The sequence below is a fragment of the Stegostoma tigrinum genome, chromosome 4, assembly GCF_030684315.1.
Source record: "Stegostoma tigrinum isolate sSteTig4 chromosome 4, sSteTig4.hap1, whole genome shotgun sequence".
Lineage (NCBI taxonomy): Eukaryota > Metazoa > Chordata > Chondrichthyes > Orectolobiformes > Stegostomatidae > Stegostoma > Stegostoma tigrinum.
Window position 1 is genome coordinate 9243191 of NC_081357.1, and position 14755 is coordinate 9257945.

The following is a 14755-nucleotide window of genomic DNA, read 5'->3' on the forward strand; positions in this document are numbered from 1 at the left end:
AATGTGAGGCTGGATGAACACAGCAGGCCCAGCAGCATCTCAGGAGCACAAAAGCTGACGTTTTGGGCCTAGACCCTTCATCAGAGAGGGGGATGGGGAGAGGGAACTGGAATAAATAGGGAGAGAGGGGGAGGCGGACCGAAGATGGAGAGAAAAGAAGATAGGTGGGGAGGAGAGTATAGGTGGGGAGGTAGGGAGGGGATAGGTCAGTCCAGGGAAGACGGACCGGTCAAGGAGGTGGGATGAGGTTAGTAGGTAGGAGATGGAGGTGCAGCTTGGGGTGGGAGGAAGGGATGGGTGAGAGGAAGAACAGGTTAGGGAGCCAGAGACAGGTTGGACTGGTTTTGGGATGCAGTGGGTGGAGGGGAAGAGCTGGGCTGGTTGTGTGGTGCAGTGGGGGGAGGGGATGAACTGGGCTGGTTTTGGGATGCGGTGGGGGAAGGGGAGATTTTGAAGCTGGTGAAGTCCACATTGATACCATTAGGCTGCAGGGTTCTCAAGCGGAATATGAGTTGCTGTTCCTGCAACCTTCAGGTGGCATCATTGTGGCACTGCAGGAGGCCCATGATGGACATGTCATCTAGAGAATGGGAGGGGGAGTGGAAATGGTTTGCAACTGGGAGGTGCAGTTGTTTATTGCGAACCGAGTGGAGGTGTTCTGCAAAGCGGTCCCCAAGCCTCCGCTTGGTTTCCCCAATGTAGAGGAAGCCACACCGGGTACAGTGGATGCAGTATACCACATTGGCAGATGTGCAGGTGAACCTCTGCTTAATATGGAAAGTCATCTTGGGGCCTGGGATAGGGGTGAGGGAGGAGGTGTGGGGGCAAGTGTAGCATTTCCTGCAGTTGCAGGGGAAGGTGCCGGGTGTGATGGGGTTGGAGGGCAGTGTGGAGCGAACAAGGGAGCCACGGAGAGAGTGGTCTCTCCGAAGGCAGACAGGGGTGAGGATGGAAAAATGTTTTGGGTGGTGGGGTCAGATTGTAGATGGCGGAAGTGTCGGAGGATGATGCGTTGTATCTGGAGGTTGGTGGGGTGGTGTGTGAGAACGAGGGGGAGCCTCTTAGGGCGGTTGTGGCGGGGGCAGTGTGTGAGGGATGTGTTGCGGGAAATGCGGGAGACGCAGTCAAGGGCATTCTCGACCACTGTGGGGGGAAAGTTGCGGTCCTGGAAGAACTTGGACATCTGGGATGTGCGGGAGTGGAATGCCTCATCGTGGGAGCAGATGCGGCGGAGGCGGAGGAATTGGGAATGGGGATGGAATTTTTGCAGGAGGGTGGGTGGGAGGAGGTGTATTCTAGGTAGCTGTGGGAATCGGTGGGCTTGAAATGGACATCAGTTACAAGCTGGTTGCCTGAGATGGAGACTGAGAGGTCCAGGAAGGTGAGGGATGTGCTGGAGATGGCCCAGGTGAACTGAAGGTTGGGGTGGAAGGTGTTGGTGAAGTGGATGAACTGTTCGAGCTCCTCTGGGGAGCAAGAGGCGGCGCCGATACAGTCATCAATGTAACAGAGGAAGAGGTGGGGTTTGGAGCCTGTGTAGGTGCGGAAGGGGGACTGTTCCACGTAACCTACAAAGAGGCAGGCATAGCTGGGGCCCATGCGGGTGCCCATGCCACTCCCTTAGTCTGGAGGAAGTGGGAGGAATCAAAGAGAAGTTGTTGAGGGTGAGGACGAGTTCGGCTAGACGGATGAGGGTGTCGGTGGAGGGGGACTGGTCGGGCCTGCGGGACAGGAAGAAGCGGAGGGCCTTGAGGCCATCTGCATGCGTAATACAGGTGTATAGGGACTGGACGTCCATGGTGGAAATGAGATGTTGGGGGCTAGGGAATTGGAAGTCCTGGAGGAGGTGGAGGGCCTGGGTGGTGTCACGGATGTAGGTAGGGAGTTCCTGGACCAAAGGGGAGAAAATGGAGTCCAGATATGTCACGGACGTAGGTAGGGAGTTCCTGGACCAAAGGGGAGAAAATGGAGACCAGATATCTGGATTTTCTCCCCTTTTGGTCCAGGAACTCCCTACCAACGTCCATGACACCACCCACGCCCTCCACCTCCTCCAGGACTTCCAATTCCCTGGCCCCCAACACCTCATTTTCACCATGGACGTCCAGTCCCTATACACCTGTATTACGCATGCAGATGGCCTCAAGGCCCTCCGCTTCTTCCTGTCCCGCAGGCCCGATCAGTCCCCCTCCACCGACACCCTCATCCGCCTAGCCGAACTCGTCCTCACCCTCAACAACTTCTCTTTCGATTCCTCCCATTTCCTACAGACTAAGGGGGTGGCCATGGGCACCCGCATGGGCCCCAGCTATGCCTGCCTCTTTGTAGGTTACGTGGAACAGTCCCTCTTCCGCACCTACACAGGCTCCAAACCCCACCTCTTCCTCCGTTACATTGATGACTGTATCGGCGCCGCCTCTTGCTCCCCAGAGGAGCTCAAACAGTTCATCCACTTCACCAACACCTTCCACCCCAACCTTCAGTTCACCTGGGCCATCTACAGCACATCCCTCACCTTCCTGGACCTCTCAGTCTCCATCTCAGGCAACCAGCTTGTAACTGATGTCCATTTCAAGCCCACCGACTCTCACAGCTACCTAGAATACACCTCCTCCCACCCACCCTCCTGCAAAAATTCCATCCCCTATTCCCAATTCCTCCGCCTCCGCCGCATCTGCTCCCACGATGAGGCATTCCACTCCCGCACATCCCAGATGTCCAAGTTCTTCCAGGACCGCAACTTTCCCCCCACAGTGGTCGAGAATACCCTTGACCGCGTCTCCCGCATTTCCCGCAACACATCCCTTACACACCGCCCCCGCCACAACCGCCAAAAGAGGATCCCCCTCGTTCTCACACACCACCCCACCAACCTCCGGATACAACGCATCATCCTCTGACACTTCCGCCATCTACAATCCGACCCCACCACCCAAAACATTTTTCCATCCCCACCCCTGTCTGCTTTCCGGAGAGACCACTCTCTCCGTGACTCCCTTGTTCACTCCACACTGCCCTCCAACCCCATCACACCCGGCACCTTCCCCTGCAACTGCAGGAAATGCTACACTTGCCCCCACACCTCCTCCCTCACCCCTATCCCAGGCCCCAAGATGACTTTCCATATTAAGCAGAGGTTCACCTGCACATCTGCCAATGTGGTATACTGCATCCACTGTACCCAGTGTGGCTTCCTCTACATTGGGGAAACCAAGCGGAGGCTTGGGGACCGCTTTGCAGAACACCTCCACTCGGTTCGCAATAAACAACTGCACCTCCCAGTCGCGAACCATTTCCACTCCCCCTCCCATTCTTTAGATGACATGTCCATCATGGGCCTCCTGCAGTGCCACAATGATGCCACCTGAAGGTTGCAGGAACAGCAACTCATATTCCACTTGGGAACCCTGCAGCCCAATGGTATCAATGTGGACTTCACCAGCTTCAAAATCTCCCCTTCCCCCACCGCATCCCAAAACCAGCCCAGTTCATCCCCTCCCCCCACTGCACCACACAACCAGCCCAGCTCTTCCCCTCCACCCACTGCATCCCAAAACCAGTCCAACCTGTCTCTGGCTCCCTAACCTGTTCTTCCTCTCACCCATCTCTTCCTCCCACCGCAAGGCGCACTTCCATCTCCTACGTACCAACCTCATCCCACCTCCTTGACCGGTCCGTCTTCCCTGGACTGACCTATCCCCTCCCTACCTCCCCACCTATACTCTCCTCTCCACCTATCTTCTTTTCTCTCCATCTTCGGTCCGCCTCCCCCTCTCTCCCTATTTATTCCAGTTCCCTCTCCCCATCCCCCTCTCTGATGAAGGGTCTAGGCCCGAAACGTCAGCTTTTGTGCTCCTGAGATGCTGCTGGGCCTGCTGTGTTCATCCAGCCTCACACTTTATTATTAATGATAAAGGCAAGTAGCTATATGCATGCAAAGTGTATAGGTGTCCACAATGATATGGTAGGATGGACTATAAAGGAAGTGCTTACAAATGGGACTTTGTTAGAAAGGTACGCCAATAATAATGGGGGATTTTATTCTATGTATAGACTGAAAAATTAAGATAGACAATGGTAGCCAGGGTGAAAAGCTCATGAAATGTTTCCAGAATAGTTTCTTAAAACAGCATACTCTGGAGCTGACCAGTGAATAGGCTACTGATGTGGTACTATGCAACAAGATAGAGTTATTTAATGGTTCCAGACATAGTAGGAACTGCAGATGCTGGAGAATCTGAGATAACAAGATGCAGAGCTGGATGAACACAGCAGGCCAAGCAGCATCAGAGGAGCAGATGAAGAGGGGTCCAGGCCTGAAACGTCAGCTTTCCTGCTCCTCTGATGCTGCTTGGCCTGTTGTGTTCATCCAGCTCTGCATCTTGTTATCTCAGATTTATTTAATGACCTTGGCCAGATAGGATTCATTCATGACCTTGGAGTGAATGTGCTTTTACGTTGCAATGATCATAATATGATTGAAACTTACATTCAGTTTGAGGGAGAGAGGAGTGGGTCCAAGACTTGTGTTTTAAACTTAAATAAGAGAACTTATGACAGCGTCACTTTGACCGGCTAATTGGGGTCAGGGTGAGGTCAGTAAAGATCAGTGGTCAATGCTTGAGAGGATATTTCAAAATACACAGAATAAATACGTTCACATGAAAGGAAAATGTCAAGGGGGAGACTGTTGTCAACAAAAATATGTTTAAGATAGTATTAAACTTGCGAAGATGGCAAGTTTAGACACAGAATATAAACAATCGCAAACAGTGACTGAAAGATTAGTAATGAATGAAATAAAAAAAGAGATTTAATTTAGATGTGGGGGGTGGGCAGTTAAAACACACTAGGATCTCTGTGCTGTGATTTTCACATATCGCATTCATACCCACAGTACTCTGACAGAATCTTACCCACTGCACTGCCTTGGCACAGATCAAATCGACTGACTCCTTTCACGAAAAACTGGGGGTTCTGATGGATTTGCTGGAAAGAAAGGAATTGTTTTAAGTCCGACATGGAACAGTTCAAAGGTTGAAGCATATCGTATATTCAGAGCGCTCCGTGTTTTACTGATAATATTCCTGTTCTCACTCTGCTCACTGCACACTTAGATTTTGCCTGGTGTGTCTATGGACCGGTTGCCCACCTCCAGCCTTGGCACTGTCCCACGGCAGGCTGATTGACTGAGGAACGCAGCACAGTTAGGATCCAGTCCTTACACTTGCCCTGTTGGAATCTGCGGATAATGCCCAGAAATATGGGAGAAACGCAGAGGCAGCAAAGTCCCCACCTGTTATTTCGCCATGAACTAATTCATCTCCATCTTCTGTCAGGATTAAAGATGAACCTCTTTTGGTGAGAGAGACCAAGATGCTGGTGTACCAGTAATGGAGCTGTGCAAAAGTGCAGTAGGAATGGCTAACGGAGCTGGTTATGGGGCAACATTTGTTTAAAGCAGCAGGAACATGTGCAGCCAGAACTTAAAGCCTTGACTGAGGGCAATCTCGAACACATAACCTCTGATCAGACTAGTAAATTGCTGAAAATTCTCTCTCTCTGGCTCCCATCTCTAGGCTTTGCCTGCCACTCAATATTCCATATTTCCTCATATCTCCACTCGCTTAACATGTGCACTTTGTTGGGAGGAATTCCTTACCCACGCCAACAAGCGGGTGCCTCGCAAACAGAAGTCAGAAATGTTTCAGAGATAGCAGGAGCTGCCGATGCTGGAGAATCTGAGATAACAAGGTGTGGAGCTGGATGAGCACAGCAGGCCAAGCAGCATCAGAGGAGCAGGAAAGCTGACGTTTTGGGCCTAGACCCTGCTGTTATGTAACTAAGTTGGTGAGAGATGATTGATGACCCTTAATTCAGTCATTCCAAGGAAAACTAGGGCCCAGAGGCAATGTGTGGAGATTACGCAGAACTAATTTAGAATGCAGTGCCTGAACAGGTAAAACTGAAGCAATTTAGACAGAAACTTTCATAAGGCCGTCACAACAAGAGCTATTGGGACTAAATGGGTGGTTCTTTAAAAGAGCATTCACAGGGACAATGGGCCAAATGGCCTCATTCTGCGATTTTAGTTTACGACTGCAATCATTCTGTGTGCTTCTGCCTTTGCACATCCAGAAAGAGCTATCAGTCCCGATATAGAGTCGAAAGCCCACTGCTCAGTGAAAAGAGCCCGAAAGGGTCTAGGCCCGCAACGCCAGCTTTTGTGCTCGTGAGATGCTGCTTGGCCTGCTGTGTTCATCCAGCTCCACACTTTGTCATCATTGTTGGGCCTACTCACAGCTGGCAGTGTCAGCAACACAGAGCCCGAGGCAGTTAAATGTTTGATTGCCAAGCCAATCAACCTTAAATTTTTAGCTGTAAATCTATAACAATGAATAGGGTGAGGTTTTATTTAATGTTTTACTGAGATCTGTCTCTTGATTAAGTTTTTTTAAAATATAAAACACAAGTATTCAGTTATCCCGGAGCAATGCTTTTAGAGCAGATAAGACTGGGCTGCTTCCTGAGTCTGTAGATTAAGGTGCAGGGATGGCCTCTGGTCGAGTGATAGCTCTTCCTGTTGAATGTGGGAAATTCGGGAGAGAATTGTCAGAATTATGGTTGCAGGAAGTGAGTTTGATTGCAAATCCTATTGGATTGCATGGATCGGTTGGAGCAGTGGTTAGAGGCAATGAGAAATTTACAGGAGCTATGGGGTGTGATGGATGGCAGTTGCAGGAAAGTCGGGAGACCACAGATCCAGTCAGGTGGATGGGTTATCTCGAGGAGAGGTAATGCAGGAGTCTCCGGTAGCTATCATCACCTCAAACAAGTTTACTGTTTGGGAAAATACAGGGGGGGGTGAGGGGCTCTGAGGGGAATGCAGCGCTGGTAGCCAGGTTTCTGGTACTGAGACTGGTCCTAATGTAATGTAGGGTATGTCAGTCTCTGTGAGAGAGGGCTGTCTGGTCAGGGGCACAGATAGACATTTCCGCAGCTGACAGCGAGACATCAGAATGATGTGTTGCCTTCCTGGATCTAGGATCAAGGATATCTCAGAGAGGGAGCGGAATATTCTCAAAGGGGAGAGGGACCAGCAGGAGGTCATCGGAACAAATGGCACAGGAAGAGAGATTGGACAGACTGCGTTTTTTTTTTGGAGCAGATGGGTTCTGAGCAGAGAATACAGGAAATCAGGCAGAACTTTAAAAAGTAGGTCCTCAAGGGTAGTAATATCTGGATTTACTCCCGGTACCACGAGCTAGTGAGAGTAGGGATAGGAGGAAGGAGCAGACGAATGTGTGGCTGAGGCGCTATTGCAGGGGAAAAGGATTCACATTTCTGGACCATTGGAATCTCTCCTGGAACAGAATTGACCCTGTATAAGAAGGATGGATTGGACCTGACTTGGAAGGGAACTAATAAACTGGTGGACAGATTTGTGAATGTTGCTCAGGAGTGTTTACACGAGTAAGGGTTGGAGTGGTGAGACCCAGAGACATACAGGTACTGAGAGAAGTGATCAGTCTGCGGCTGATACATTTGAAAAGAGGACCAAGTCAAATAGTCAAACCATTCAGGAGCAGGGCAGAGAACGGGGTAGGACTAATAACTTAAACTGCATTTATGTCAAAGCAAGAGGCCTATCAGGTAAGGCAGATGGACTCCGGGCGTGGTCGGGAACATGGGATTGGGATATCATAGTGATGACAGAGACAGGGCTCAGGGGTGGACGGGGCTGGCAGCTTAATGTTCCAGATGTAGATGCTATAGGAAGGGTCGAAAGGAGGGCAAGGGGTGGGGTGTGGGAATGACATTTTTAGTTAGGGGCAACATTACGGCTGTACTGAGGGAGGCTAAACTGGGCAGTGTGTGCAGGAAATTTATGAGGGTGGAACTGAGAAATAAGAAAGGGATGGTCGTCTTATTTGGATTGTATTATAGGCTGCACAACAGTCAGCAGGAAATTGAGATATAAATTTGTAAGGAGATCTCAGTTATGTGTGAGAATAATAGGGTGGTTACAGTAGGGGATTTTAACTTTCCAAGCACAAACTGCGATTGCCATAATATTAAGGGATTGGATGGAGAGGAATTTATTAAGTGTGTACAAAAAATTCTACTGATTCAGTATGTGGATGTACCCACCAGAGAAGATGCAAAACTTGACCTACTGTTAGGAAATAAAGCTGGTGACTGAAGTGTCAGTGGGGGAACACTTTGGGGCAAATGACTAGCTTAGATTCCCCACAGTGTGGAAACAGGCCCTTCGGCCCAACAAGTCCACACTGCCCCTTGAAGCATCCCACCCAGACCCATCCCCCTATAACCCACACACCCCTGAACACTACGGGCAATTTAGCATGGCCAATCCACCCAGCCTGCATTTCTTTGGTCTGTGGGAGGAAACCCACGGAGCACCCAGAGGAAACCCACGCAGACACAGGGAGAATGTGCAAACTCCCCGCAGACAGTCGCCTGAGGGTGGAATCGAACCCGGGTCCCTGGAGCTGTGAGGCTGCAGTGCTAACCACTGAGCCACCGTGCCACCCCATGATCATCATTCTCTCAGTTTTAAAAGAGTGATGGAAAAGGACAATTGGTGGTATAGTGGACAGCGAAGAAGATTATCTCAGCGTACAACGAGACCTTGATCATATGGGCTGATTGGCCAAGGAGTGGCAGATGTAGCTTAGATAAATGTGAGGTGCTGCATGTTAGAAAGGCAAATCAGGTCAGAATTTATACACTTAATGGTAAAGTCCTGCAGTGTGTTGCTGAGCAAAAAGATCTTGCAGTACAGATTCATAGTTACTTGAAGGTGGAGTTGCAGGTGGACAGGACAGTGAGAAAGGTGTTTGTAAAGCTTGCCTTTATTGGTCAGTGCATTGAATACAGGTGTTGGGAGGTCACGTTGCAGCTGTACAGGATATTGGTTAGGCCACTTTGGGAATACTCTGTTCAATTCTGGTCCTCCTACGGTAGGAGAAATGTTGTTAAACTTGAAAGGGTGCAGGATGTTGCCAGGGTCGGAGGGTTTGAGCTATAGGGAGGGGCTGAATAGGCTGGGACTATTTTCCCCGGAGCGTCAGAGGCTGTGGGGTGACACAGGGGCCTGGGTGAGTTGAATAGCCAAAGTGATTTTCCCAGGGCAGGGGAGTCCAAAACTAGAGGGCATAGGTTTAAGGTGTGATGTGGAAGATTTAAAGGGGACCTGAGGGGCAACATCTTCCCGCAGAGGGTGGTGCCTGTATGGAATGAGCTGCCAGAGGAAGTGGTGGAGGCTGGTACAGTTACAACATTTAAAAGGCATCTGGATGGGTACATGAATAGGAAGGGTTTAGAGGGATATGGGCCCAATGCTGGCAAATGGGACTAGATGAATTTAGGATATCTGGTCAGGATGGATTATTTGGATTGATGCTGTACAGGTCTCTGACTCTATGGCTCTATGCCCTTTTGCAACCTCATCTGCTCCAAAAAAAACGCAGTCTGTCCAATCTCTCTTCATAACTGAAACTCTGCAGGCCTGACAACATCCTGGTATATCTCCCCTGCACCTCTGTCCACCACCTTCGTCATCTCTCCAAAACAAACTTTGAAATTTGTCAGGCGTGGCCTACTGTCATGCAGCTCTGCTGGCTCTCCTTGATTAACTGAGGCTCTCTAAGCCGTTCAACTCCCCCATCCTTGCCTTTTGACACCAACAATTTCGTTCTCCTAATTCAGTTCCAAGTTCTCTCTTACTATCCAGGTGTCGCAGGATTTAATACACCCACCCTTTTCCTTGACTGGAACATGTTGATCCTGTCCTCTCGCTTTTTCCTGCTTGAATGCATTCCAATATTCTGAAACAGGTTTACCTGAATATATCTACTCCCAGTCCACCTCAGCCACATTATACCTGATCTTACTGAAAACAGCCTTCCTCCAGTTTCGAATCTTGATTTCAGGCCCATCTTTGACCTTTTCCATAACAATCTTGAATCTAACAGAGTTATGATTGCTGTCAGCAAAATGGTCCCCACTGATACTTTGCCAAAGAACAGCACAGCACTGGCCCTTCGGCATACCTAGACTAAACTAAGAACTGTCACATTAACCAAATGAATCAAAGAAACACAAAGAAACAAAGAAACCTACAGCACAGGAACAGGCCCTTCGGCCCTCCAAGCCTGCGCCGATCAAGATCCTCTGTCTAACCGGTCATCTATTTTCTAAGGGTCTGTGTCCATTTGCTCCCTGTCCATCCATGTACCTGTCCAAATATATCTTAAAAGATGCTAACGTGTCTGCGTCTACCACCTCCGCTGGCAACGCGTTCCAGGCACCCACCACCCTCTGTGTAAAGAACTTTCCACACATATCTCCCCTAAACTTTCCTCCTCTCACTTTGAACTCATGACCCCTAGTAATTGAGTCCCCCACTCTGGGAAAAATCAGTTGAGGATGAAGGCACCCATACACAGATTTTGTTTTAAAACAATCCAACATACTGCTCCCTGCCCATTCCAGGCTTTGTAAAATGCTATACATCTCCCAATGACTCAGACCACATTTTCTACAAACAAAACAGAAAGTGTAGGAAAAACTTAACAGATCTTGCAGCATCTGTGGAGAGAAAGCAAAGTTAACATTTTGGGGACCAGAAATTCTGACTCCAGCCACTAGAAATTTTTCATCCTGATTCCCATTGATTCCAGTTTTTCAAGGGCTCCTTGATGCCACATTTGGTTGAATGCAGCCTTGATGTCAAGGGCCGTCAGTCTCCCCTCACCTCTGGAATTCAGCTCTTTTGTCCAAGTTTGAACCAAGGCTGTAATGAGGTCAGGAGCTGAGTGGTCCTGGCAGAACACAAACTGGGCGTCACTGAGCAGGATATTGCTGAGCAGGTGCTGTGTGATAGCACAGTTAGTGACACCTTCCCTCACTTTACTGATGGTCGAGAGGAGGCTATGGTGCAGGAATTGGCCAGATTAGATTTTTCCTGCTTTTTGTGGACAGGACATAGATACCAGTGTTGTAACTGTACTGGAACAGCTTGTTTAGGGGAGCAGCAAGTTCTGGAGCACAAGCCTTCAGCCCTGTTGCCGGAATGTTGTCAGGGCCCGTAGCCTTTGCAGCATCCGGTGTCTCCAACCGTTTCTTGATATCACGTGGAGTGAATCAAATTGGCTGAAGACTGATATCTGTAATACTGGGGACCGTGGAAAGAGGCCAAGATGGATTATCTGCTCAACATTTCTGGCTGAAGACTGCTGCGAAAGCCCTATCTTTTTGAGTGATGTTCTGGGCTCTTCCATCATTGAGGATGGGGATATTTGTGGATCCTCCTCCTCTGTTTAGATAATATGTTTTTTCTTCCTGCCAAAATGCTCACACCAGGATACACGAACGTCAACTCGCAGCAAAATGGCATGGACCAGTTTTCCCTCATTTTAATACACCCTGACATAGAGGGACATCAGTTCGACTGGGATAAAGTTATAGTACTAGGACGAGCGAAAGAAAGACAGGCATGAGAATTCCTGGAGGCCTGGTTTTCAAACCCCATGCAATGAATAAATATGTTGAAAGAGATCCCATCCATATACCACTACGGTACAAAGCCAGAACAAGACTGCACACTCTGACAGACAGAGACTACACAGCACTGACAATGTGACCTAGAGGGGAGACTAAATATTTGCACAAATACCAGTCAGCTCGACAACCCAAACAACAATTCCAAGCTCACGCCTTCCTCCCCTACCCTCCATTTGCCAGACCCTTGCTCACTTATTTTATCAATCTATATCCCTTGTAACCTTCACAGTCTCTCTTTACAACTTACTTCCCAGCCTAGCTTTGTCTTATCAGCAAACTTAGCCACCATATCTTCTCATTTTTAATGTGAAGGAGAGAGATTTTAAAAAAAACAAAAGAGGCAATTTTTTTAGACAGAGGGTGGTTCGAGTGCAGGATGAACGCCCTGAGGAGGTGGTGGATGTGGGTACAATTACAGTGTTTAAAAGACATTTGGATAGATGCATGAATAGGAATGGTTTGGAGGGATATGGGCCAGGAGCAGGCAGGTGGGGCTAAATTGGTTTGGGATTATGTTCAGCACGAACTGGTTGGACAGAGGGCCTGTTTCTGTGCTGTATGACTTCATAAGTCATTGATATGGATTGTGAACAACTGAGGACCCAGCACTGATCCCCAAGGGAAACCACTCGATACATCTTGTTAATCTGGAGATAAACCAGTTTTCATTAATTCCTGATAATGGGAACTGCAGATGCTGGAGAATCCGAGATAACAAAGTGTGGAGCTGGATGAACACAGCAGGCCAAGCAGGATCTCAGGAGCACAAAAGCTGACGTTTCAGGCCTAGACCCCATGATGAAGGGTCTAGGCCCGAAACGTCAGCTTTTGTGCTCCTAAGACGCTGCTTGGCCTGCTGTGTTCATCCAGCTCCACACTTTGTTATCTTTCATTAATTCCTGTCTCCTGGTAGCTGGCCAATCTACTATTTGTACCAAAATGCTAGCCCCCAACACCTCGAGCTATCACTTTTTGCATGTAGAAATGACTTCTGTAAATTTAAGAACTGTTCACTGTTATCCACAGCACATTATAATTCTTAAAGAACTTCAATAATTTAGTTAAATATGATTTCCCGTTCATGAAACCACATTGCTTCTGCCTGAGTTCCTTGAACTCATCGAAGTGCCTAGTTGTAGCTTTTTTTACAGATATTTAACAGACATTTAGGGCGGAACGGTGGCTCAGTGGTTAGCACTGCAGCCTCACAGCGCCAGGGACCCAGGTTCGATTCCCGCCTCGGGCAACTGTCTGTGTGGAGTTTGCACATTCTCCTTGTGTCTGCGTGGGTTTCCTCCGGGTGCTCCGGTTTTCTCCCACAGCCCAAAGATGTGCAGGCTAGGTGGATTGGCCATGGGAAATTGCTCATGGTGTTCAGGGATGTATAGATTAGGGGGATGGGTCTGGGTGGGATCCTCTGAGAGTCGGTGTGGACTTGTTGGGCCAAAGAGCCTGTTTCCACACTGTCGGGATTCTAAATCACTTTACTGTTAACCTGTTATACTTTACCTGTTCCAGATGTTAATCTCACTGGCTGCTAGTTCACTGCTTTCTGCATTCCTTCCTTTGATTGAAGATGTTATAGTACAACAGAAAGACCAGGAAAGACTTAAGTACAAGGGGAAATTATTCAAATTTGTTCCTACAGGCTTTTAGACCGGCAAGTGCAAGGAACAAACAGGATACAAACGCATTAGTTACAGCATCGGGCTGGCAATTCAGAGAATGTTTAAAAGAGATGAACAAATAGATTGATGGATTGTTGGAGACTGAGGCAGGGGGATGGAAGATATTAAGTCAGACCCAGAGAATGCAGGAAGTACAGAGTTAACTGATGCTGTCATTTCATTGTTGCGGAGACTACAGTAATTTCTATTAGTACGAACCTTTACACATTATCAAAATAACCACTGGCATTTTAATGGTGCTTCTCATGATCTAGGGGAGTACCAAAGTTCACCTCAACCAGCTAGTTATTTTGCAAGGTGTAATTTCTGATGCAGTGAGCAAATTTATGCACAGCAAGCTCTCAATAACCGGTCAAATATCATTGCGTGCCTCTAATTTGCAGAGGGAGCCCTTCACCGTTTTAGAATCCACTCGATCCCGTACAGGCAAGCCACAGGCTAAGACACAGAATCGAACTACCACCCAGGATTTGAAAGGGGGATGCCGGGTCACAGTTAGAAACGGAGTGGGGTGGGGGGGTGGGGTGGGTGCAGGGGTTGGGGGAGGGGAATGGACATTCAATCATTAGAAGAAAGTTTGGACCATGGCCATGGAGCCCTAGCCAGTACTCACATGGGGTCTCCTCCACTGCACAGATTTCACCTTGCTGTCCCCTATGGATGTCCAGTCAGCCGGGAAGCTGAGGTCCTCAAACAAGCAGTGGCTCAGCAGGCAGCTCCTCCGCAGGGACTCGTAGTCCTGGCCATTGAGCCTCCTGGGATTGGACAGGCTTCCTGTGCTTCGGACTGGAGGCTGCAAGCTCCTGTCGACTGCCCTTCTCTGTGACCCTGGGGAAAGGAGCTCGTGTCCATCCATCCGTCTGCCAACAGCCTGCCTGGAAAAAGAAGCAGCAAACGTGAAGGGAGCCTGCACTCGCTTGTCCCACCATCCAGCGTGTAACAATCGTGAAATCAAATCCTTCACTCTCCACTGAAAGAGCTGTTTAGGTGGGAATGAAAGGTAAATCTCTCTACCATCTCCAGGATCTCTCCATCTCCCGTCCCCTCTCCCTAAGAAATCCAAGAAATTAACAGCTACCTACCAGTCCCTCTCTTATCGAACTGCTTATCACGATGGTTAAAGTTTAACAGGCACTTTCTTCCTCCTGCAGGCTCTCCACCCCCACACACACATTAACATACCCACTGGAATGACAGGTTTCCTCTAATCCTATCGAGCTGCTCAATCGTTTAAAGAGCAAGACTGAAAGTTTCTTGCTTGACTGCATTTTCACAGTTGGGAGTGCCCTGACAACAAATACAGTTTCCCAATGCCTTCCAGGAGTTCTATCCTGATATTCTCAGCTGGGACCTTCTCCCAGGAAGCAGTGGGTAAGGGGTGGGAAGGGGAAATAATAGTTTCGATGGGCCAGCACTGGGGAGACACCTAACCCCCTTCACATTTCCAGGGAACACAGACTCCTGGTGAGATTGCCCCT

The 14755-nt window shown here is 48.8% G+C and overlaps 1 protein-coding gene across 1 annotated transcript in view; it reads right to left on the minus strand.

Annotated features, from left to right (window-relative positions):
- The window catches only part of LOC125452348 (calpain-1 catalytic subunit-like), a 95903-nt gene extending 81430 nt beyond the window's left edge, over positions 1 to 14473 (minus strand). Inside the window, exons 1-3 of the mRNA XM_059645687.1 lie at positions 14360 to 14473; positions 13891 to 14152; positions 4917 to 4989 (exon numbers count right to left, since the gene is read on the minus strand). Coding sequence (XP_059501670.1) covers positions 4917 to 4989; positions 13891 to 14133 — 316 coding nt within the window. The 5' untranslated portion in view covers positions 14134 to 14152; positions 14360 to 14473. The remainder of the gene's footprint in view (positions 1 to 4916; positions 4990 to 13890; positions 14153 to 14359) is intronic.
- Positions 14474 to 14755: the final 282 nt, after the last annotated feature.